The sequence below is a fragment of the Chelon labrosus genome, assembly GCF_963514085.1.
Source record: "Chelon labrosus genome assembly, chromosome: 7".
Lineage (NCBI taxonomy): Eukaryota > Metazoa > Chordata > Actinopteri > Mugiliformes > Mugilidae > Chelon > Chelon labrosus.
Window position 1 is genome coordinate 20,753,492 of NC_140343.1, and position 21,434 is coordinate 20,774,925.

The following is a 21,434-nucleotide window of genomic DNA, read 5'->3' on the forward strand; positions in this document are numbered from 1 at the left end:
CACATCCACTACACCAGACAATAGAGGGGCAGCAAAGCTCATTCTCCAACAGACTGATCCAGCTCTGCTCCCACAGTGAACGCTAAAGGACTTCATTCATAACATTTTCAGTGCAGCTGTACAACAACTCACCTTTCTGTAACAGATAACTCCATGTTATTCATGTTAATGGACACTATTGCACCTTTATACCATTCCTGTGTTTATAATATATATTCTTCCGTCTCGATTTCTTGTACATTTGTTCATATGCTAATTTGTACATTTTTGCTTATACTGTTTTTATTTTATTTTACTAGATTTTATTTTACTTTTTTTAAATTTTATTTTATTTAATCTTTCTTTTATCTGTGGTTCTTAAGAGTGTTTTTTATGTGCAACTAAGCTACTGTGACCAAGCAATTTCCCTTGCGGATAAATAAAGTTTATCTAAATCTAAATCTAAGTCTATCAAGTCAGTATTTTAGCTAATCAACAACAGTGGCTTTAAGTTATCAAACTGGCATTTTTGTGTGAAGTGCTGAAGTAGTTTCAGAGATTTATGCAGAAAAAAAAATTAATAAAAAAATTAATCAGTTAAGTTTTTATGGCTTAACTTAACTTTAAGTTTTTTTTGGAAGTGGACATTTTTGTCTCAAGAGGGCAGTAAATTAAACTGTTGCCTGATGGTTAATCAACGAGCTACAAAATAAATTTGTTAGTAAGTATTCCAGCACAGGCCCACCAGTAATATCTTTGGATATCTCTGAGATACTTGTTTGGACTACAAACTGCCTGTGTCACACTACAACTACACACAGCCCCCCGGCCCATCCGCCAGTATCCCATGATTCCTCGGGGCGTCTCTGACCTCGCACTGCACTGGAAGAAAACGAAGCGGTGCTCGCTCACGCTGTCTGGTGGTGGTAGTGGTATTGGCTGGCTAACTGTTTCTCCGTAGTAAGATCATGGCTGCTTCAAAGCCAGTCGAGCCGCAGTCCGGGACTGGACTACCCCGCTGGCAGCTGGCACTGCTAGTCGGGACTCCCATCGTACTGGGAGTGGGTGCGGTGTACCTGTGGAACCGCAGCAGGACGAAGGACAGGAAGGGGACCGGGGAGCGGAAAACACCAGAAGGCAGCGCCAGTCCCGTGCAGGGCCAAGACGGCGCAGCTCGGGCCACCCGAGAGCAGGAGAACATGGTAGTGTAGTCCGGAGACTCCTCAGGCCTCAGCTCTGAATGTGACTGCCCCCACTTTAGCTCTATTTGGCTTGGTGCTGTGCGTCCACATTTGTGAATAAACGTGTCATTGGCGTAAAAGTGCAGTCAAGGACACCTAACGTTACTGACAGAGTGACAGCTACCGGAGGAGAGCAAGGCCGATAGCAACCGGTTCATGGTGGTGGATTAGCCCGTGTTAAGTGCTAGCTAGCTAGCTGCCTCTATGCTAACGTTATCAGGGTAGCAAGGTTAACTAGCCTAGCTGCAGGTGTCTGGCATCACACACCTGTAAAACACGCACATTTACTGAACATGCTTTGTTAAACGGGCGGTGACAGCGTGACAACACGTATTTTTATCACAGCTTTGTAATTTTAGGAGCATGCTCGCTGGCTAACGTGGTTTCTCAGAAAGTCGAGCTGGGCGGGGATGGCTGTTTCACTTTCCATTGTCGTGTATTCGTAATGTGCAGGATCGGACTCATGCAGTTGCAAGAACACATATGGGAGAGTTCTCAGCTAATGTTTCAGCCAAGATTAATTTATAGGCTTACAGTGGAAAGGGAGAAGAAACATTATGGTATAATTACAAATATGACACCTGTCTTGGAGGTGTTTCTGTAAATATGGGATGATTTAATTGCAATCGTGCAAAAAGGAAAAATAATGGCATTATTACTTTGAGGTTTTACTTACATTAAGTCTTGTTTATAGCAGTGTACCATTTCACAGGTCAAACATAGACATTGTCAGTCATTTTAAATGTGAATGTTGTTGCTGTGTTTGGTAATGTCATGTAATATACATTCTCAACCACCTGAGGGGGAAAATGGGCACATCACTAACCGCTGAATTGAACTGCCTCCCTAGTCCTTGTTCACTGAATCACTGGTGAGAGTATTTAATCTGTCTTTTTGTCCCCTGTCTATTTCTTATTTAGAGCCCACTGGATCGGGCCCAAGCAGCAAAAAACAAGGGAAACAAGTACTTTAAGGCTGGCAAGTATGAGAATGCCATCCAGTGCTACACAGAGGCCATTGCGCTCTGCCCCAAAGAGCAGAAGACAGACTTGTCAACGTTTTACCAGAACAGAGCAGCAGCCTATGAACAGCAGGTTGGCGTCATTTTCTTGTAAACTGTGCAGACATTGCTCATGTGTTTAGTCCAGGTTGTTAATACAGCCCAGGTTGTTAATACAGCCCAGGTTGTTAATACAGCCCAGGTTGTTAATACAGCCCGGGTTGTTTTAACAAAGTGTTTGGTCAAATATTGTCCCAGGAAATGTTTACCTGGCTAGAGAAGGGAAATGACACATCTCTACACCATTTGAACCTGAAATGGCTTCAGTGTACGTTTATGTGTCATCCTCTTCCCACAACCTAAACCAGACAAGGTGGCACGCTTCTGCAGAAAACCATGGTTACTGTTCCTTGGTCAATGTGTCATAGATTCTGTGTAAATTATCTACACTCCTCTCCTTTATGTTTTGTAAAGGTTTACTTGCTGGAAGTTGACATAACCTCCCCATTAAGATACAGCAGACATGCTTTAGGATATAACTGAACAGAAACTGTAATTTCAGATGAAATGGACAGAGGTGGTACAGGACTGCTGTCAGGCTGTGGAACTGAATCCACGCTACGTGAAGGCTCTGTTCAGAAGGGCTAAAGCTCTAGAAAAACTAGACAACAAGAAGGAGTGTCTAGAGGGTGAGATGCTCTTCTTTCTTCTAAAAATGTCCCTTTTCAAGTTTAACTTGTGAGAGTCGCGCTGACACTGTCGTTCTGATCTCACTGCCTCCTCCAGATGTCACCGCAGTATGTATCCTCGAGGCCTTCCAGAACCAACAGAGCATGCTGCTAGCAGACAAGGTGCTGAAACAGCTGGGCAAGGAGAAGGCCAAGGACAAATACAAGGTATATGTCCACTTTTAGACACAATGTTTTATTTTTTATTTTTATACATTAAAGCAAACAACAGCTCATCTAATCATTCCTGTGATATCTCTGGAACACCTTGTAGGAATTTCTTTGAATTTGGTACAAAGGTTTGCTAGAACCTCAAGAGTGAACTGATTCAAATTTGGTGGTCAGAGGTCACATCACAAAATATATCTCTGGCCATGAGAATTTGTGTGCTAGTTGTCACAAAATTTCACACAAATGTCAAATAGGGTAAATCGTGAAATATAACATTTTATATGACATTGTTTACTTTGACACCATAATCCTCACTTCTGTTCAATTTCTCTCCAAGTCTGAACTACATAGATATTGTATGAGCCAGACAGTTGTTACGACAGATGTTAAATTCTCACGTTAAGTCATTTTTAATTTTTTTTTTTTTTTTTTTTTTAACCCTTTCTTCTGCAGAACCGTGAGCCGATGATGCCCTCTCCTCAGTTCATCAAGTCCTACTTTAGCTCGTTCACCGATGATATCATCTCCCAGCCACTGCAGAAGGGCGAGAAGAAAGATGAAGACAAGGACAATGAGGGCGAGGCAGCTGAGGTCATGGAGAGGTCAGAATATTTTCTACATATCAGCTTTGTTAATGAACTTGTGGGTTTACCAGGTGGGATGGGGGAGCTGGTGTTATACCGGCTGATAATGTTGGATAGGTATCTGTGTCCATCTGGTTATTTGAGTTAAATGATTTCCACTTAAGCATAAAAAGGACTGTAATCCAGTGGTAGGTTGCCATTTAGATTTGGTCTCTTAGCACTAGGAATTGTATCACATAAAACATGTGATACACATTAAACAGTTGTCTCACAATGGATACAGGTTTACATTTAATCCAGTTTTGTGCTGTGGAACCTTGAGGATGTCTTCAGAGATCAAATTGTTTACAGTGTAATTAAACCGGTACATTTGATGAGAGGTCAGATAAAGATTTTTTTGGATTTCCTTAGCTCTGGATACCTGAAGGCAAAGCAGTACATGGAGGAGGAGAACTACGATAAAATCATCAGTGAATGCACAAAGGAGATCGAGTCACAAGGCCGGCACACTGCAGAGGCCCTGTTGCTGCGTGCCACATTCTACCTGCTGATTGGTAACGCTACTGCTGCTCAACCCGATTTGGACTGGGTAATCAACATGCAGGATGCCAATGTGAAGGTATGAAATGTTTACTATCTATCTATAACCATGAAAGCAATTTAACTACCATAAAAGATGATTAGTTAAACTAAATGGACCTCAGGTTGCTAACTTCTAATGCCATGTGTTCACTTGTGTCCACTTGTGTCTGCTAATAATGCTTGGGAACTGGTAACTGCAGTGTCTTGTATTTAATAAATCACAGTCTTTCAAACAATCTTGAAGTTCTCAGATAAGTTCAGTTTCCCTGTTAAACTGTCACTAAGTGTAGTCCTAGACTAAAGCCAAAATACACTTTGTGACATGTCCTTGTTAATGTTTGTTATTTCTAAGTTGGATGAGTGGAGTATATTACCTGTTGGGACATCATTTTCTATTTCATGGCCCCTATGATGATTTCTGCGCAGCTAAATCATCCTTGTTAAAAGGCTTATGAAGCAGCAACCTGACAGGCTCTCTCTCCGTTTTGCAGCTACGAGCTAATGCTTTGATCAAGCGTGGGAGCATGTACATGCAGCAGCAGCAGCCTATGCTCTCTACACAAGATTTCAACATGGCGGCCGAGATCGACACACGCAACCCTGACGTGTATCACCACAGGGGTCAGGTAGGAATGAGGATGAATGGTTGTAATGTCTCAGCCACAGTGCAAGGTGTAGGTGATCATGTGATTCGTGGAGACATTGTGACATTATGACACGTGCTCTGTATTTTCTCTTAGCTGAAGATCCTGCTGGACCAGGTGGATGAGGCGGTGGAAGACTTTGATGAGTGCATCCTGCTCAGGCCCGACTCTGCTCTGGCACAGGCACAGAAGTGCTTCGCTCTTGTAAGTGATCTAAATAAATGCTAACTCAAATGGAGGTGTGCCTGACACTTTCTACATATGTACAGAGTACTGTATATATTAAAATGTTTTGTTTGTGTGCTCTTCAGTACAGACAAGCATATACTGGAAACAACCCGTCACAAGTTCAGACAGCCATGGACGGCTTCGAGGATGTTATCCGAAGGTTTCCAAAATGTGCTGAGGGCTACGCTCTTTATGCTCAGGTATGGAAAATGTGATTTGTCTGCAAATGATTCTATCAGAGCAGCGTAAATTTTCCTCAGCTAATTAATTTTTCTCGCACTGATGCTCATACCATGAATTCAATATTTTTATCATACTGATGCCTCCACAGCAACAACATCCGTAGCCACGGAGATTATGTTTTTGAGTTGTCCATATGTTAGCCGAGCCAGCCTGTTCAATCTATATCAAGGATGGTGTTTGAGTATTTCTTTAAATTTGGCACAAATGTCCACTCAAAAACAAGGATGAATTGAGTTTTGCTATTTTTGCTTCAGCTAGTTGCGTCCTTTTTTTCTGTATTAGTTTAATACCACTGAAAAATATTCTCTCTTCATATGGCCGACTCCATCCAGTAGTGGATGAAAATGCCCATTAATTCATGGTTTTTGCTTTGGAAAATTTGGTTGAAACATGGGCTACATGTTGATGAAACCATTAATCGGCTCTGAAGCTTTTGTTCATATTTTGGACAGATATAGCTGCACTTTTAATCGTTGCTGTTGTGTTCTTTTCAGGCTTTAACTGATCAGCAGCAGTTTGGAAAAGCTGACGAGATGTATGACAAATGTATCGTACTGGAACCAGACAATGCTACTACATATGTCCACAAGGGGTAGGCACTTATTTCCCTTTATACACTGCCTGGCCAAAAAACACACTCTAATATTTCGTTTGACCGCCTTTAGTTTTGATTACAGCACAAATTCTCTGTGGCATGGTTTTGATAAGCTTCTGCAATGTCACCAGATTTATTTCCATTCATTTTTCACCAAGATCTTGTATTGATGGTGAGAGAGTCTGACCACTGCCCAAAGCCTTCTCCAGCACATCGCAAAGATTCTCAGTGGGGTTAAGGTCTGGACTCTGTGGTGGCCAATCCATGTGTGAGAATGATGTCTCATGCTCCCTGAACCACTCTTTAATAATTTGAGCCCCATGAATCCTGGCATTGTCATCTTGGAATATTCCCGTGCCATCAGGGAAGAAAAAATCCATTGATGGAATAACCTGGTCATTCAGTATATTCAGGTAGTCAGCTGACCTCATTCTTTGGGCAACATAATGTTGCTGAACCTAGACCTGAGCAACTGCAGCAACCCCAGATCATAGCACTGCCCCCACAGGCTTGTACAGTAGGCACTAGGCATGATGGGTGCATCACTTCATCTGCCTCTCTTCTTACCCCGATGCAATTGTCCCCCACCATCCCTCCAGTTTTTAATAATGCGTTGGACAGTTCTTAACCCAATTTTAGTAGTTTCTCCTTTGATGTTTTCTCTGCCTGATGCATGCCAATGATTTGACCCTTCTTCAAAAGACTAACATCTTTCCCACAACCACAGGATGTGTCTTTCAACATGGTTTTTAAGAAATGAGAAGCTACTCATTGCATCAGTTGGAGTTAAACAACTTATTGCCAGCGGAAAGATAATCACCCATGCAGTACTTATCTAATAGGAAGCTCGTACTTGTTTGCATAGTGAAATCCAGGTGGTGACTTTTTTTTTTTTTTTTTGGCTAGGCAGTGTATAAACATATTGATAAAAATAAATGTTATTTCTGATCCATTTTCACATACTGTAAACATGACATTAATTGATTTATACATACATATTCAGTTTGTTGCAGCTTCAGTGGAAACAAGATCTGGATTTGGGTCTAGAGCTCATCAGTAAGGCGATTGAGATTGACAACAAATGTGACTTTGCCTATGAAACTATGGGAACCATTGAAGTTCAAAGGTGAGACCAACTGTTTGATTAAATCCACACATTAGAAGTCTTTTCTAAGTGCTTGGCCTAACCAGAATGTTTTCTTCACAGGGGCAATCTGGACAAGGCAATAGAAATGTTCAACAAAGCAATTAACCTAGCCAAGTCAGAGATGGAGATGGCCCATTTATACTCGTTATGTGACGCAGCGTATGCCCAGACTGAAGTGGCTAGGAAGTACGGCCTGAAACCTCCCACACTGTAACGTCTCTGCCAATTGCTCACAAGTCTCAGTCTTCATTGCTGAATCTAACTGTGTTAAAAGTGCAACTGTCTGACTTACGTCTTTGATTTGTTTAAAAAAATATAATGAGGAAAGAAAAAAGAACCCTTAATATATAGTGTTTACATCTCATGAAAGGGGTTTGTTGTCATGGAAAAGAAGGATTGCTATTCACAATCACACTGAGGACATGATCAGGTAGACTCAGATGTTTATTAGGATGTGTGATGGCCAGTGGGAGGGTCTTAACCAACACAGTTCTTTCTTGACTCATAATTCAAACACATTACTGTCGAATCTTTTTACATCTCAGAATAAAGCATGGGGGAAAAGATACATGAGTTGTCATGTATACCCGTTGAAGTTAATCATAACTTTGGATATTTCCATCCTCTTACATTTAACTGTCCGTTGAACCAATAACTGGCTTAAGGCTTTTGGGACACTTTTAAATCTATAGGAAATACTGTGAGAGCTTTATATAGTTCTAATGGACTGTTCACTTGTTCATTTATGCTGATCTAAAGTGTTTTTGTCCAGCTACTTCCATTTGGTTACCTACATTAACACTTCGGAATGCAAGATTAAAACTATAGTCAAATGTGTAATGTCTGTATTCGTGATGCTGGAATTGATCCCAAGGATAACGGGCCTGCAGAGAGCTTCGTTTAGAATATTTTTTTTTTTTTTTTAATGGTGGGATTGCCTGTTTTCTTTTTTTATATCCTTTGTGCAGCATGTTCAATTTATAAATAAATGTAAATGCAATGCTCGTGCTGTTTTGAACACTAGAAACCATAAAAATATGAAAATTTGGGCAGAAATATTTTGATTAGACAAACTTAGCCAATGTTATGTTTTTAGCTTTTTTGTTTTGAAAATGTTCATTTTGAACTGCCTCTAGTGTCAGAAGATGTCACAAGGGATTGGATGTTCAGTGTTTTTTTTTTCCCCCTCACTCACGTCAATAAGAAACATGATTTATTTTCTATTATATTGTGAAAGTTTATTTTTCATGGTACATTTGGGTTCATCGCACTTAAAGACAGTGGATACATTTTATTATTTTTCTTTCTTTGTCACATGATCCTCTCACAAACCGAGCCTTACTGTTTCCAGCCACATGCAGACTGAGAATCTCTTTGGTACAGTGTATGATTTGGTTCTCAGTAGCATCTGTACACTACACACCACTGATGAATGTTTGTATGTCTGGATCATTTTCAATTTTTAGAATACTACGTTGTAGAGTGCCTGTTCTCTATAATGTTCATTCATCTCAAAGCAGAAGTGGTACATTTAACTGAGTGTGTGGCTATACCGAGGAACCAAATCATGCACTCCAGCTGCAGCTGGTGAGGACTACTTAAAATCATTTTCTCAATCTTAAAAATAAAAGAAAGGAGCTAACCTTAAAAAAAAATATGTTTTTCCTGTTTGATAGAAATTACACTGACATTCTTCATTGACAATATATATGGTGACCAAAGTGAAAGAGAATATGAACCCTAATAAAGTTATAATTCTTGGAATGAATTCTAAGTTTCTCTCAAGTCTGTCACGTTGTAGCACACATCGACAAATTTTTGAGCCATTAGAACTCATGAATGATTTGGGTTCTGTGTATTGTCTTGTTTTCTAGATATTTTCTTAGATAAATTAGTATTTCACACATTTTTATCGAAGTCTTGTGAAATTGGCTCGACACAAACTGAAATGAATGTGGAGCATATTGCAAATTGTCAACAAAGAGCAGCTGTCACTCACTGTTGCATTTGTTTTAAGCTTAAATAAGCAATAACAGTAGCAGTGTATGCCTCAACATGTGAATTATGGTAAATAAAAATAAAATAGCTGTTTCAGATTTTAGACGCGAGTCAACTGCAACCATTAAATTGCAAGATTATTCATTGTGACACTATTTGCTTCGTGTGTTTTTGAGTTTTTATTTTTTAGACTTGTCTGAAATAAGATGAAATAATACAAATTGTAATATCACACTGTGTTTAACGCTGAAACAGACTTACAATTTAGCTATCATTAAGCGTTCAGAAGCTGGTGATAATAGGGCAAGTAGGAAAATACAGATGTCAGTAATAAATTCGAAGCTCATTTGTGGCTGTGTTCAGTTGTTACAGTCTCAAAGAATCTATTATGGTACTTGCTGGGTATCTGTTATTGTCACCGAGTCACTGAAGAGAACAAAGCCACTGATGATTAATGTTTTTAATGGCAGTGTCTTTCCTGTCATAATTAATGAGTCTCCCTTCGCTATTATTTATCATGTAATTACAGTTAGTTTATCATGAGCCAAAAAATAAGATTTTTGTTCTGTCCATGTCTAACAAGAGCAATCAGTTGCACTCAACATACCACCAAGATGTCTCATCAATGACAGCGTTGCACGACATATCGGCCGTGTTGACGGCATTTGACGTGTCTCCGTCAACACAACAATGGCGGATACCGTGGAGGAAGCTCTTCAGGGCAGCTGGTGAGACAATTTGTTGTCGGACTAACATTTTTAGAGACGTCATTTCTACTGTCAAACAGTCGCATCGGCTTCATTTGAAAGAGCTGCCCGTTGGGAAGCTACAGATGAGTTGGTGCCGTTAAGCTGCTCTGCTGACGTCGGATGTTGGTCTGAAAGCAGTTTACTAACGTTACTGTTCGTCAGCTAGCCTGCTAATAATAATTAGCCGAGTTGGTTCTGGTTCTAACAGCACATACACCAAAACAGATATGAAGAGCGGATATAAATAATAACTGCTTTTTGAAAAACAATATATATTTATACCACCGCTTTGCTTGCTTTGACATATAGACAACTGTTAGCCAGGAAGCTAACAACTAGCTCGATAGCCGGCGTTTGTCGAGTGCTGCTTCCCTTTAACTGAACCTAAGCCTCGGATCCAAGCCTGCTCTCACGTTACACACAAATATATTAGAGGAGCTTGTGATTTCATGGGACTGTCAAAAATGTATTTGGTTTGTCGAGTCAAAAAAAACTTTTGACAAGAGCTCTTGCGATATGGAAATAAATCTGATCAAAAAAAGATTTACATATCTTCTTCATCTTTTAAATGATCCGGTTGATGCCAACAGTAAGACCACAGAGCTGTTGTCAGGGATTATTTTCATTGTTAAATGTATTGATTAATTAGCACGACTGTATTTGTTAGATGACGACTCTAATGTCTTCTACCAAAGTTATGAAATCAGAGTTATGATTAATAATTAACACTTTAGTCAGATTAAACCCGCAGACCACGCTTGACCATTTTACTTGAACTCACTCAAATGTGGCTCAAATGAATCCATGTTTGCGTTTGTGTCGACTGAATACTTGGTCAGGCCATTGAAATGTTTTCCAGCGTCCAGTGCCAGCGTCTGGTAGTCAAGAATTTCATTCACATTTTAATATTTCTGTGCCCCCTCAGGGACCAGGATCTTGCTGAGGCTCTGGACTCGGGTGGTTCAGACATGGAGATGGAGCGGTGCATCATCCAGGACCATTCAGTCCAACATAAAGCCAAGATGTGGAAGGTGAGAAACTAATCAGATAAATTTAGTGTAGACCATAGATTCAAACATTCAAAAAGGCAGTCGTACAAACTGTATATGTATAAGGATGTTAATGATGACAAAAGTTAACAGACTGGAAGGACCTGCCTCTGATGCTCAAAGGGCTTCACGGTGATAACCCCTCATTGACACACCCACTGTAAAGGCTGTAGTTCAGCCACATAGCTACAACCTGTTTTACATGTAGCATTTGTATTATCTGTTGAACAGGGCTGTTAGTTACACACTTAACATTTGTACTTTAATTAGAAACTTTAATTCAGATCTTCATTTAAAGCTTTAATTCAGTGTAATCAGTGTTTCACCAGACATGTAGATGATAAAGCATTGTACTGTTCTTCACTGTGCATTGAAAAGATCTGCACCCATATGTGAAGCTACTTTGAAGAAGATTTTTGTTTAGTTTTGGTCAATTAGCTGTAGGACGACCTCTTTGGCCTTTGGTTTATGTAGAGTCAATGGAGCATTTATTCTACAATTTACTATAATTTTAAAGACTTACAGAGTTTTTAAATTGTATGAAATTAATTTTGGATCATTTTTACAATTAGTCCCTTATTTAGAAATGAAAGCCGTGTGTTTTATGGACCTAAAACATGGTTAATGGTTGGTGTTCTGTTGTAATCTGAAGAGAACATATGATTTGACTGTTCAAGTGAAGTATCAAAATTTAAAAATGTACCATCCATTATTTATTTATTTTTTCTTAATCTGTTGCATCTAGCTTACCGACTCTTGCGACTTGCAATCATTCTTATGGTACACAAAGCTAGCATTTATGGAAAAAAGAAAAAGTCACTCCTGTGATTGCGTGGATTGTCCATAAATTATATCATCAGCATATTATATATCAGCATGGATCTCTGTATGTTTGTAGTCCGTTAGTTGAGCAGCAGTTAAGCCACTGATTGCAGACCAGTCTCAGTCTTTGTTGTATGTTTATCAGGTGTGTGTTTAGCACTCAGTAGCTCCACATTTAGCAGTGAATGATTGTTTTGTGTTGGCAGATCGCACTGAATGTCTCTGGGAAGGGAGACAGCCTGTCTCCGTGGGACGGCGTCCTGGATTTACCAGAACAGACGCTCATTCACAACCGTAGTCAGCAGCTGATCGGTGAGTGAACACATGTGCCTCTCGATAGTCACAGACACAATCCTGACTTTTGGATGTGAAATGACAAAAAGTACACAGTCAGCACAAATTCATGACAGGAACGAAGTCAACCATGTGGCTGGTAAACATTTTCACAGATCCATAATGTGAGTCCTAACCCAATGACAAGTACTAGTTATAAGTGAATAAAGTGTCATTTATAAAAAATGACATCAGCAACATCTTTAAAATGACATTTTTATCTTATCAGACAGTTTTGCAAGAGTATTCGTTTTGATTGGAAAAAAAGACTCATGATCTTATCTGTGCAATTTACCTTAATCCTACACACATGATGTGCAGCTAATATATAATAGACGTGGATAAGAGTATTGTTTTGATTCATGTGTTCACAAGCATCTTTTGGTTGCTGTGTGCTGTACTCGCTTTAAACACTTACAATAATAAACGTCAAAAAGAGTGATGATAATCTGGAGTTCCGGCTGATGTCTGGTTCTGATAAAGGTCCCCCGGATTTCAGAGAAAGAAATTACTTTTCTAATAACCAGAACTGGTGTGGTTTAAAATAGAAAATGTCTTATGAAGATTTAAAAAAAGACATCATACCACACTTCCCAATGTTACTTTGATTCCTCTTGTTGGTTATGAATGCTGAATGTAGATGGACACATTCGTAAGTGATGCTTATGAAAAACGTTTACAAACTCTTCCCTCCTTGTGTCCTATATCTAGATCAGTTGGGAGTGTCAGAGGAGGAGAGGAGTGAAATGGTTTCCGATGTCGAGTCAGTCATCACTTTCTACTGTAAGTCTCGAAACGTAACGTTCACCCCGGAGCTCAGCTGGCCGCACCTGCTCAAACCACTACTGGGGCTTCAGCTGCCCCGCAGCGACCTCTACAACTGTTTCTACGCTGTCATGAACAAATACATCCCCAGGTGAATCATCAAAGCAACAATGTTCTTGTCGTCCTACTTGCCCGTGGACGGAAGCTTTAACTGTAAAAATGTGTCAATTTCAGGGAATGTGTGCCAAATGGCAGACCTTTCCACCTCTACAGACTACTGCTGCAGTATCACGAGCCAGAGCTCTGCTCCTTCTTGGACACCAAAAAAATCACACCTGACTCTTACGCCATCAACTGGGTATTGTTAACCGTAATGTCACCTGCTCTTAATGTGTATGAGGCCATGTCTGGACTATGTGTCTGTGTTTTCTTTCCTCCCTAGCTGGGCAGTCTGTTTTCCAGCCACTGCATTCCTGACGTCACCCAGGGTTTGTGGGACTCCTACTTCCAGCAGGCTGACCCTTTTCTCATCTTCTTCCTCATGCTCATCATCCTCGTCAATGCCAAGTACGCAAACCATTAGTGCAAACTGCAGAGATGTAGTCCGACTACTAACTCTTTGTTCTAAATAGATTTTTCTTTGTTTGATTCAGAGAGACCATCCTTACACAAGAAGGAGGCAGCAAAGAGGACATTATCAGTGAGTTCATTCTCCTGGCACATGTGTTTGTTCAATATCTTGTTCAAAGCCGGGTGAAAATAATGCTTTCTTTATGACAGAAATGCTGGAAGCGTCTCCTTCTCTCCTTGAATCTGAAGACATTGAGGATTTGCTTTCACTGGCCCAGTATTACCAGACCAAAACCCCTCTGTCTCTCAGAAAGGTAAAGTTCTATGTACGAATTCCTGAGATTCCTGTGTTTGATACACACCGAGTAGTGCTAGGTACAAACAAGGCTGCCATGAATAGGCTAACAAAGCCACTTCCTTTCTCCTTCCCTATAGATGAATCAGAATCTGTTTGGTAGCAGCCTCGTCGCTCTTAAAGAGGAAGACACTGACCTGAGTCAGGCACTGTGCCTCCCTGTGTCTGTCCCTGAAATCCTGCAGGCCAACCAGCTGCAGCAGGTCAGAGATGCTCACATTTAACCAGTTCCAAGTAACAAGGGAATTATTAACATTTTCCATGTCCGCCAGACAAGTTGAAGGAAAGAAGATGATGTGTCTGAAAGTGATTTGTTTTTCCTTTTAGGATGGGGTACGGTTCTTTGTGGTGGATTGTCGGCCTGCAGAGCAGTACAATGCTGGCCACTTGTCTACAGCCTTCCATCTGGACTCTGACCTGGTGAGTGATATTGATCTTCCTGATTCTTGCTGACCCGAAAATTTTTGCTCCTGTATATGAATGTAATAAGTATGATTGTTTCTTCCCACAGATGCTCCAGAACCCCTCAGAGTTTGCTCTTTCTGTGAAATCTCTCTTGGAGGCTCAGAAGCAGTCTTTAGAGTCGGGCTCCATCGCCAGCGGAGAGCACCTGTGCTTCATGGGCAGCGGGAGAGAAGAAGAAGACATGTACATGAACATGGTGTTAGCACATTTCCTACAGGTGAGGGACATGGAAAGAGAGGTGTGGAAGTAAGGCTGCTCTCAACAGCTACAAATGTCCATTACCAGTTTTCTAATACTAAGATGATTTCTGATAATGTCTTGTTTTGTCCATCTGGCAAATTGATTGATTTCACACATCACATGACAAAAAAACTGATATAGAAGAATCTGTAACAGGCAGATGTTTTTATTTTCACTGGAATATCACTCAAATGTGTATTCGATCATGGAAATAGTTGCTTCATAATGATAGTGATCGACTGATCTTATAATCAGTCAGAAACTGTGCAGCTCTTGTTCTTAGTGTCCGGCCCAATGCAGATCCTTCATTATCTGTGCTTCTTTATATTATTTGTCATGTGGAAGCATTTTGGCTAACGAAAGACTTTCTCTTACAGAAAAATAAAGAATACGTCAGCATCGCTAAAGGAGGTTTCATGGGTAAGTAGGAAAATATCAAAATAGTGAGATGCATGAAAGTCTGTTTATCCACGGAGGCAGAATTGTTCTTACTGATTTCTAACATTGTGAACGTGGGTGCAAATGCACGAGAGCCGTCCACACTCACAGTTGGCCACAAAATGCAGAAATGCGGAAAGGTTTTTCCCTTCACTTGGATTCATTTGAAGAGCTCATATTAAAGCATCTGTGCACATCTTCTTGTCCATCCACATTTTTTACATATCTGGTTCTTGGTCATGGCTGCAGAAATTACAGACGTGTGTGTAATTTCAGCCCTCCAGAAGCATCTTGTGGACATGAACGTTGAGGGGCTCGACTCTTCGTATGTCCACTGGATCGTCAGTACGTCCGGATCTCACAGCAGCCTCAGCTCTGTTGACGTAAGACATTAGAGACGGATCATGTGCTCCACGTTGAAGACTTTAATAGGTCTTTGCGTCTCATGGGTTATTTTATCTTTCTGACAACGCAGGGAGACCTGTGCAGCCCCGGAGACAGCAAAGGAGTGAAGTCCCTTGTCAACAAGATGACTTTTGCTCTCAAGTCCAAGTCGGTTAACGTAAAGGAGAAGATGATCAGCTTCATTGAGAATACCTCCACCCCTGTAGACAGGTGAGACCCAGTTTCTCTTCTAAGCTCTTTATTTACCACAGAAACCCACAGTACAGCACACTCTAACCTTTGCTTCTTCATAATATGGCAAGATTTCAAACATTTGATTCCTCTCACAAATTAACACTTAAAACAACAACAATAAATTACTTCCTGAAAAAAAAAAATGATTGCATCCCTTTTCACAATATATTCCACCTAAATAGACCTTTTTGGAGCTACTGCTACCTTTTCGTTTGTTTTTACTACATATTTACACCTGACTGAACAAATATTAGACTTTCCTTCTTATCCAGCTAAACTGGATCACAGTGTGTGACAGGTCAGTTTTACAGTGACAGGATTTTAAAAGCAGAACTGTGGTCATTCATTTAAATTTAAACGGACATTACAATTTTTCACTTCGGTTGTAATTTAACTTAAATTAAGTCCCTTGTGCCTTATCCCACACTAGAATATCTTTCAATCTGCCTTGGCCAGAGAAGGTGATTCCCGATCGGTAAGAGCTGTCAAACATCGAGCTGTTTGTCACCAGCATGCCCACTGGCTGTAAAACCTGCACTAGTCCCTGGGATTGTAGGAGACTTAGGCACATTAACGCATGCATAGCATCAGCATCTCTGCCTACGCCGCTCGCTCACGTAACAAGATACAGTATGGGCAGGCTGTGACAATGACAACACCTTTTTTTTCATGCTTTCACTAACAACACTGAACTGCTGTTTCGTTTGCACTGCTGGAGCTGCTGCCAACCTTCAGTTGTTGGCGTCAACAACTCACCGTCGTCTCTTTTTAGTCTTGAGCAACTGAGGTGGTTTTAGGGCAAGCCTCAGCTTCACCTCTGTCTGCTTGGAGATGCACTGAACAGTCTGTCTTCCCATTTCATTGTTCTTTCAGATGATAGCCAGGGCTATACAAAAATCCACCATTAAGATAGAAACAACACTTTAATTTGCTGCAAATAGCCCTGAATATCATAAACGATCTAATTTGTAACTCCTGACACTAGAATTGTCTCATTTAACCTCTTCCTTTCATATTTAACAGCATAACCCGTGGCAGTAGTCAGCTAATACCTTTACTGCAGCCTGGAGGTCTTCATGTCTTCATTGCTATGCGTGTGCAGACCTGCTGTTATGCGTATTTATTAGATGACGTCATCACAGGGAGTAACATCTTCACAACCTTCACTCTAACCTTGTTGCTCTCTTTGAACAGGCACGTGAGCAGCAGCGACCGTGTTGGCAAACCGTACCGGGGCGTGAAGCCCGTTTTCAGTATTGGTGACGAAGAGGAGTACGACACAGGTGAAGGCTCATGAAATGCTGCTACACTTTGAAACTTAGAAGGGTTTATTATCAAGCAAAAACGTTTAAGAATGTGTGAGGCATTTTATTTTGAAAACCAAAATGGTAACTTCCATCTAATGTTCTCCCAGATGAGATTGACAGCTCATCCATGTCAGATGATGACAGGAAGGAGATTGTCAACATTCAGACCTGGATAAACAAACCAGACGTAAAACATCACATTCCATGCAACGAGGTGAAAGAAACCGGTCACATGTTCCCCAGGTGAGTTAGACGGCATGGTTTGAATTCATTTTGTAGTGCGTGTAAAAGTATTCCTCACATGACTGCCTGAGGCCCATTTTCCACAGCACCCATGGGTGTGAGAGGCTGGTTTGAATGAGCAATGGGGGGACGGTGCATTTAAATATGACTCATTTCCCCTACTTCCTCAAAAATGAATCTTAACGATCCATAAATCTTTTTGGTGTCATTTTGTGTTTCCAGTCACTTGTTGATCACAGCAACGCACATGTACTGCCTGAGAGAGATTGCCTCGAGGAAAGGGTTTGCCTACATCCAGTCCAGACAAGCACTGAACTCTGTGGTGAAGATCACATCCAAAAAGAAGCACCCGGAACTGATCACATTCAAGTTTGGGACCAACAATTCAGCTGGAGTGGAGATATCAGCGGTTGAGAGGTGCTTATGTACAGACACAAGAGTTTAAATATAATCTCTGACTCATGTGAAATTATTTGGGTGTGGAGATAAAACTGTTATAAAATCGAGTTTTATTTCATCTTGTGCAAGATCAAGCATAACAAAAGGCCACTGTGAAGACTGGTAAAGAACGAGACGCATGATGACACACGATTTATATGACGAACACATTAAAATACAAATTGCTGCCTTAACCCATTTAGGCCTAAATACTCTTCTGTAAACCCCCTCTCAAAACCTGAGGTTTTTCAAAATATGTCAACGCTTACTAAAACCTTAATTTCTCATGCTCTGTAGCAGATAAAAACATGAGATAAAAAGCATTTGACAGCTTACTTCTTTGGCTTTCAACTTGACTGACTTGCTAGGGCATAATCTTCAAATGCATTTTTTTTTTAAATCAATAAACACCAAACATTTTTAAAATTTTGAAAATCAGTAAAGATCTGTTTTTCCAATTACTTCGTCAATATCACTTCCTTCACTTGAGTCAGCCATGACGGATCGCTAGCACGGTGTTTAAAAATTTCGACCAAAACATACTCCACGTGTAGGCTTATTTCGACCAATCACAAAGCGTTTTATTAGTCACATGAGTTTAAAAAAAATCCCTAAGCATCTCTGTCACTCACCCCAAGAATATGTCAGCCAATCACAGTACATATAATTGGCCATGTGCCTCGAAAAAGACGACAACGCTCAAAATGACACAGACGCGTTTGCCGGTCTTAATGGTAACTACGCATAGATGCGTGATCCGGTCTTAAAGGTAAACACGCACAGATGCGTGATCCGGTCTGAATGGGTTAAAGGAGTAGGTTGCCATTTTGGGAAATATTCTTATTCCTTCGGATGCAATGATTGATCATGAAGCGGTAGCCAACACTTGATAAGTTACTGAAACAAAACTTGAGGTGTTACTTTTACATAAATGTTTTTGCACAAATTAAACAAGATATTGTATAATGTGTTAACTTTGAACAGAGCCATGCTCGCTGTTTCCCTGTTCCCAGTCTTCATGGCTTTATAGTTGGTATACAGACATGACCATGGTGTCAGTCTTTTCAAGTAGTTTTTAATCAAGAAATCAAATGCTCGTATTCATTTTAAAAACTTTGGTGTCTTTCATAATCCAAATTTCTCTTAAAACAACAACTAATCAAATCTAATTGAATGAGGTGATTAAATTCTTGGAATTAAAAAAGATCAAATCCTCTTTGAAGAAATAGGAGAAATTGTACCACATCTTTTTCTTTGTTGGTCGTTATACATTTTAATTGTTATTGTTTCCTCCAATCAACAACCTTTTTTTCCTCCTCTCTGTCAGATATTTGATACCCAACGCAGGCGATGCCACAAAAGTCATCAAGCAGCAGATCATGAAAGTCCTAGATGCTCTGGAGAGCTCGTAAATGGAGAAGACGGAGTCATCGTGGGAGATTGTGGCAGTTGCCCATGACACAAACTATAAGATGAGTCTCTTGTCTGCCAAGAGTGAAACCTTCTCCCGCTGTCCCTCGGGTGTCCTCCCTCCTGGACAGATCCCAGTGCAGAGTTGACTGTGAAGCCCTGTGTGTCTGTCTTTGGGACATGTAGGCACACCGCTGACTTCAGACCTGTGGGACAGGCTGTGTGTGTCGAAATACTTAGGTGCTCTGCAGTCATCCAACCATAATCTTAAGACTAATTTAAAAAATATATATTGGTTAAAGTGTATGATTTTCTTTACTATTAGTGAAAAGTGGGATGTCATTACGGTGCAGTTCCACTTTGGTGATTTCCCTCTGGCCTTAACGTAGCGTACTGGCCGACCAGTGGCAAAAATGTTCAATCCACACAAGACTGACCTTTTCCTTTGGACTTCAGCGTCTCAGTTCTGACCCATTAGTTTTCTTGTGAGCAGTATTTCTATTAACGCGTTGAGTACATTTAACATTCATCGTTCCGGTTAGGAAATGAGCATGAGTCAGCACGCTCGAACTTAAAGACGCACATCCCAAAAACATAAAACATAAAATGGCAGTGCTGGCACATGGGGCAAGTTTCCTACCGCGACAACTGTTTTTGATAACTTTTCTTTTCCAGCAGGCAGCCTTAAATGGAAACTATTGAGGGTGTTTTATAAATAAGGAAATGTATATATTGTGTATCAGCACAGACCTTTGCATTGTCATATTAAAAGCATATCCCTATAGCTAGAGTATGCAGTGAAACTTCATCTGGATTCTTAAGCACTTCACACAGTTTGAAGTTCCCCTTCTTTGTAGAGGAAGAAGAAAGACTTTCACAATGTTTCTGGGAGATCATTTATTCGTTGCTTTTGCGTCTTATAATGAATTAACCTCATCTCATAGCACTCTTATGTAGCTCTCAGAAAGCGTTGTCCACACCCCCTCTGAAGTACTGTAGGATTTACAACAGGAGGTCCAGGACTTGTAGTTATAAAGAGCCTGAGCACCTCAGTATTTTCTCATCCCATTCAGATTCAGTATGTGAATGATTTCCCCATATAACCAAATGAAGATGTAATAATTTGCCTCTATGGTGTTCTGAAGACTAAAACCTGCTGAGAAAGCTCACTGTGACAGGAACTGAGCTTTACACTTTGAGGACAGCATTGAAATGAATGAAAAGGTCACTTGTTTAAAGGAAAATTATTATACTGTATATCTGTGATCTCAAATCGGTGGGCCTTTTCCATTGTATTAGTCAAAACTGAGCAGCTTTCATTTGCTTGCCACTGTTGCCTTTGGCCTCATGCCTGTGACGTGTGATATTGGCACCAGCAGTGGCAACATATCACAGTATACTGCTGCTTCTTCTCTAATCTTAAACTGTCTCTTGACCTTTCTTCGCTTTGTTAACGCTTTATTACTCATTTGCATTGAAGTCTAGTTGTGTGGGCAGCCTAGGACTTGAGCGTTGAACCCTCTTTTGTGACGGGCGCAGTTGAAACTTCAGTCCAGAGAGTGTTGACGCATTTTATCTTTAAATACTAAATGAGGGTTCATCATCCTGACTTAAACAGAAGGCACATTTAAAATATGGGCAAGAAAAACCAAAACTTGAATCAAAGAGTATAAATCTGGTGTTTCTTCACTCCAGTCTATCATAGCATTCCTGTGTAATCCATGCATTGTGTTGTACTTTGTGATATTTTTCAGTATTGACTGGAACGTCCTTAACTGGGAGTCTTTACATTACTCTGTAACATCACTGGCAAAGGATGTCGACCACTAGTTGAAAATGCAACTTGTCTCGAGTGTAATTTGCACCTTACTGTACTGCTATTATTTTCTAAGCGTTTCTGTTTTTAATAAATGGAGATTATTTGACTGCATACTCTTTGAAGGATTGTCGTTTAACTTTTATGTAAATTAAGCAATTTTTGTGGTTAAAATTAAACAGACCTTACACAGAGATACTTTTTTTTCCTCCTCTTGAGAAGTGGTGGGATTGGAATTTCATGCCATACTGTATGCGTTTAGCTGCTTTTCAACAGGTGGGAAGTGATGGCCATATTTGAGCAGATGTTTGACAGAGGCAAGAACACGGAGTTCATCACAGCACTGTGGAGAGTTCACACTTTTTAACTGCTACAGCCAAGTCATGTGTTGTGTTGCGATGTGATTATTTCATATTTTTTTCCTCGGACTGCAACAGCAAAGGAGCTACTTCCTGGGAAATTACACTGATTTCCAGTTCATTAGTTACACTAGTGAAAACTAATGCCTTCTGATATAACAGTTCTGCACTGAATCTGAGCTTCATGAAGTTTATGGTATTCAGGTGATTCAGCTGATGATTCAAGACTAGGCTAAGTAACAGAAACACTTAGGCGTTTAATTTAATCCACAAACTAGATCCTCCCAAATGATAAT

At 40.3% G+C, this 21,434-nt stretch overlaps 2 protein-coding genes across 4 annotated transcripts; both read left to right on the forward strand.

Moving 5' to 3' along the window:
• Positions 1 to 799: 799 nt before the first annotated feature.
• On the forward strand, positions 800 to 8,910 carry tomm70a (translocase of outer mitochondrial membrane 70 homolog A). Its single transcript, XM_084548934.1, has 12 exons — positions 800 to 1,181; positions 2,141 to 2,314; positions 2,783 to 2,909; positions 3,007 to 3,116; positions 3,573 to 3,721; positions 4,115 to 4,322; positions 4,777 to 4,911; positions 5,026 to 5,133; positions 5,241 to 5,357; positions 5,895 to 5,992; positions 6,999 to 7,121; positions 7,203 to 8,910. Exons 1-12 carry the CDS (start codon positions 948 to 950, stop codon positions 7,354 to 7,356), a joined length of 1,737 nt encoding a protein of 578 aa, XP_084405060.1. The 5' UTR covers positions 800 to 947; the 3' UTR covers positions 7,357 to 8,910.
• Positions 8,911 to 9,490: 580 nt separating this feature from the next.
• tbc1d23 (TBC1 domain family, member 23) lies at positions 9,491 to 20,893 on the forward strand. Of its 3 annotated transcripts, XM_084547576.1 has the most exons (19): positions 9,491 to 9,868; positions 10,815 to 10,920; positions 11,967 to 12,072; positions 12,805 to 13,009; positions 13,093 to 13,216; positions 13,301 to 13,425; positions 13,512 to 13,558; positions 13,639 to 13,742; positions 13,864 to 13,986; positions 14,111 to 14,203; positions 14,295 to 14,465; positions 14,866 to 14,908; positions 15,203 to 15,309; positions 15,402 to 15,541; positions 15,996 to 16,040; positions 16,760 to 16,848; positions 16,980 to 17,115; positions 17,338 to 17,532; positions 18,881 to 20,893. In XM_084547576.1, exons 1-19 carry the CDS (start codon positions 9,831 to 9,833, stop codon positions 18,963 to 18,965), a joined length of 2,082 nt encoding a protein of 693 aa, XP_084403702.1. In that variant the 5' UTR covers positions 9,491 to 9,830; the 3' UTR covers positions 18,966 to 20,893. The 3 variants fall into 3 exon arrangements, with proteins under 3 accessions (XP_084403702.1, XP_084403701.1, XP_084403703.1); XM_084547575.1 differs by lacking the exon at positions 9,491 to 9,868 and having other exon boundaries at positions 10,616 to 10,920; XM_084547577.1 differs by lacking the exons at positions 9,491 to 9,868; positions 15,996 to 16,040 and having other exon boundaries at positions 10,616 to 10,920.
• Positions 20,894 to 21,434: the final 541 nt, after the last annotated feature.